Source organism: Protobothrops mucrosquamatus, unplaced genomic scaffold, assembly GCF_001527695.2.
Source record: "Protobothrops mucrosquamatus isolate PMUCROS unplaced genomic scaffold, P.Mucros_1.0 scaffold21599, whole genome shotgun sequence".
NCBI lineage: Eukaryota > Metazoa > Chordata > Lepidosauria > Squamata > Viperidae > Protobothrops > Protobothrops mucrosquamatus.
In genome coordinates, this window is record NW_015407354.1 from 10,092 (window position 1) to 11,534 (window position 1,443).

The following is a 1,443-nucleotide window of genomic DNA, read 5'->3' on the forward strand; positions in this document are numbered from 1 at the left end:
TGGCCGAGAAAGTTTCAGTTCCACTTGTAGCTGAAGAGCGCGTGGGGTTTAGTTTTGACTCTGTGAGAACGAGAGCGGATGGCCATGCTTGAGTTCTTTTCGGTGAGAACTTGAACTAAGCCCTCTTTATTACAGGAAGGATCTGTGGACCGTGTTTGAAATAGGTTGGAAACACGCTTTGCGCCTAACCCTGCAGACAGAGCTCAGGGTCGGGATCCTCTTGACTTCTCCCTCGGGACAGCCCTTGGCAGCTGAGGCCAGGCGGGGGCGGGAAAGGCTCCGTGTCTCAGAAGGGGAATTAATGGGGATCAGGCAACCCACGGTTTGTTAAGAGATACTGGTCAGAGATTAGGCAGTCTCTTCATCAAATCTCTCTGAGCAGAACAGCCCAGGGCAAGTCTAACATCATAATCCAGCCCCATAATAGCACTATTGAGTTTTATCCATCTTGCCCAAGTGGGAAAGAAAAAGCTACTTACGGATGGGGTTTCATTTTGATGTAATTTTTGGGGACGAATCCTTCCAAACCCAAGAGCTCAGCTTTGTACCAATTCTGGTCCTCCTCCATGTTTAGAATCTGTGGACTCAAAAGGAGGAATAAGCAAACATCGGGCAGAAGCTGTGGGGGAAAAGTGGCAGAAGGCTGTGGAGGGGCTGGGTGGTAGCTGAGGTGGTGGTGGGGGGAGATGAACCCTCTTAAGTAGACTCCATCCTGGCATTGAGGAAGCCCAGGGGAATATTTTAGGTTCAAGTATAGATTATTTCCCCGAAGCCGAGTGGCACCAGGGTGCAGTCAAAATGGCTCTGCTTATTTCAGGTTCTAGGCACACTTTTTAGAAACACGGAACACTCTGTACAAAAGCAGGATTAATGTAATGCTCTTGGGGGTGTTTTTTAAGTTTGGGAATTTAAGCAAGGTAGATCAGAACTATATCGTCTCTCTCTCTCTCTCTCTCATCTATGTATCATCTGTCATCTCTGAGCTTGCTTCAGATGGCCAATTTTATTCAGCTGTCCAACTGGATCTGATTTTTGTGTATTTCAGAACAAATGCACTTGGGGCTTGATCTGCCAACAACCCAGACAACCCCCCTCCCCAGTTACCTTGAGGGTGTCTCCCTTCTTAAAGGCCAATTCATCCTTCTCGGACGCTTGGAAGTTATACAAAGCCAGGGCTTCCATTTGGGGGCTGGTCCTTCTCTGGCCCAAGCAAGACCTCAAAGACGCCACTTCTCCAGCCTGGTTGGCCCAACTCGGTTGTCCAGCAAAGGCCTGTTGAAAAAGCCAGCCTGGAGTTCCTTTGGAGAAGTTCCAGGCTGGGTTGCCTTTTGCCTTCTGTGTATAGCAGCACCCCAAAGTTTTACTTCCAGCCACGGGTCAGGAAGGTAGTTTGAGGCCAGAAAAAGAAGAGGAAAAAAGTCTGTGCGTAAAAATGAGACAGGA

At 48.6% G+C, this 1,443-nt stretch overlaps 1 protein-coding gene across 1 annotated transcript; it reads right to left on the reverse strand.

Annotated features, from left to right (window-relative positions):
• Positions 1-475: 475 nt before the first annotated feature.
• LOC114923833 (GRB2-related adapter protein-like) lies at positions 476-1,182 on the reverse strand. The gene is made up of 2 exons (XM_029287166.1): positions 1,105-1,182; positions 476-577 (listed from the first exon to the last, which is right to left on the reverse strand). The coding sequence occupies exons 1-2, from the start codon at positions 1,180-1,182 to the stop codon at positions 476-478; spliced, it is 180 nt and encodes a 59-aa protein (XP_029142999.1).
• Between the last annotated feature and the right edge of the window lie 261 nt (positions 1,183-1,443).

Coding starts and splice junctions, on each gene's coding strand:
- LOC114923833 (XM_029287166.1), bottom strand. CDS start 1,182: ATGGAAGCCCTGGCTTTGTATAACTTCCAAGCGTCCGAGAAGGATGAA. Junction 578..1,104: donor AGAAGGGAGACACCCTCAAG/GTAACTGGGGAG, acceptor TTGAGTCCACAG/ATTCTAAACATGGAGGAGGA.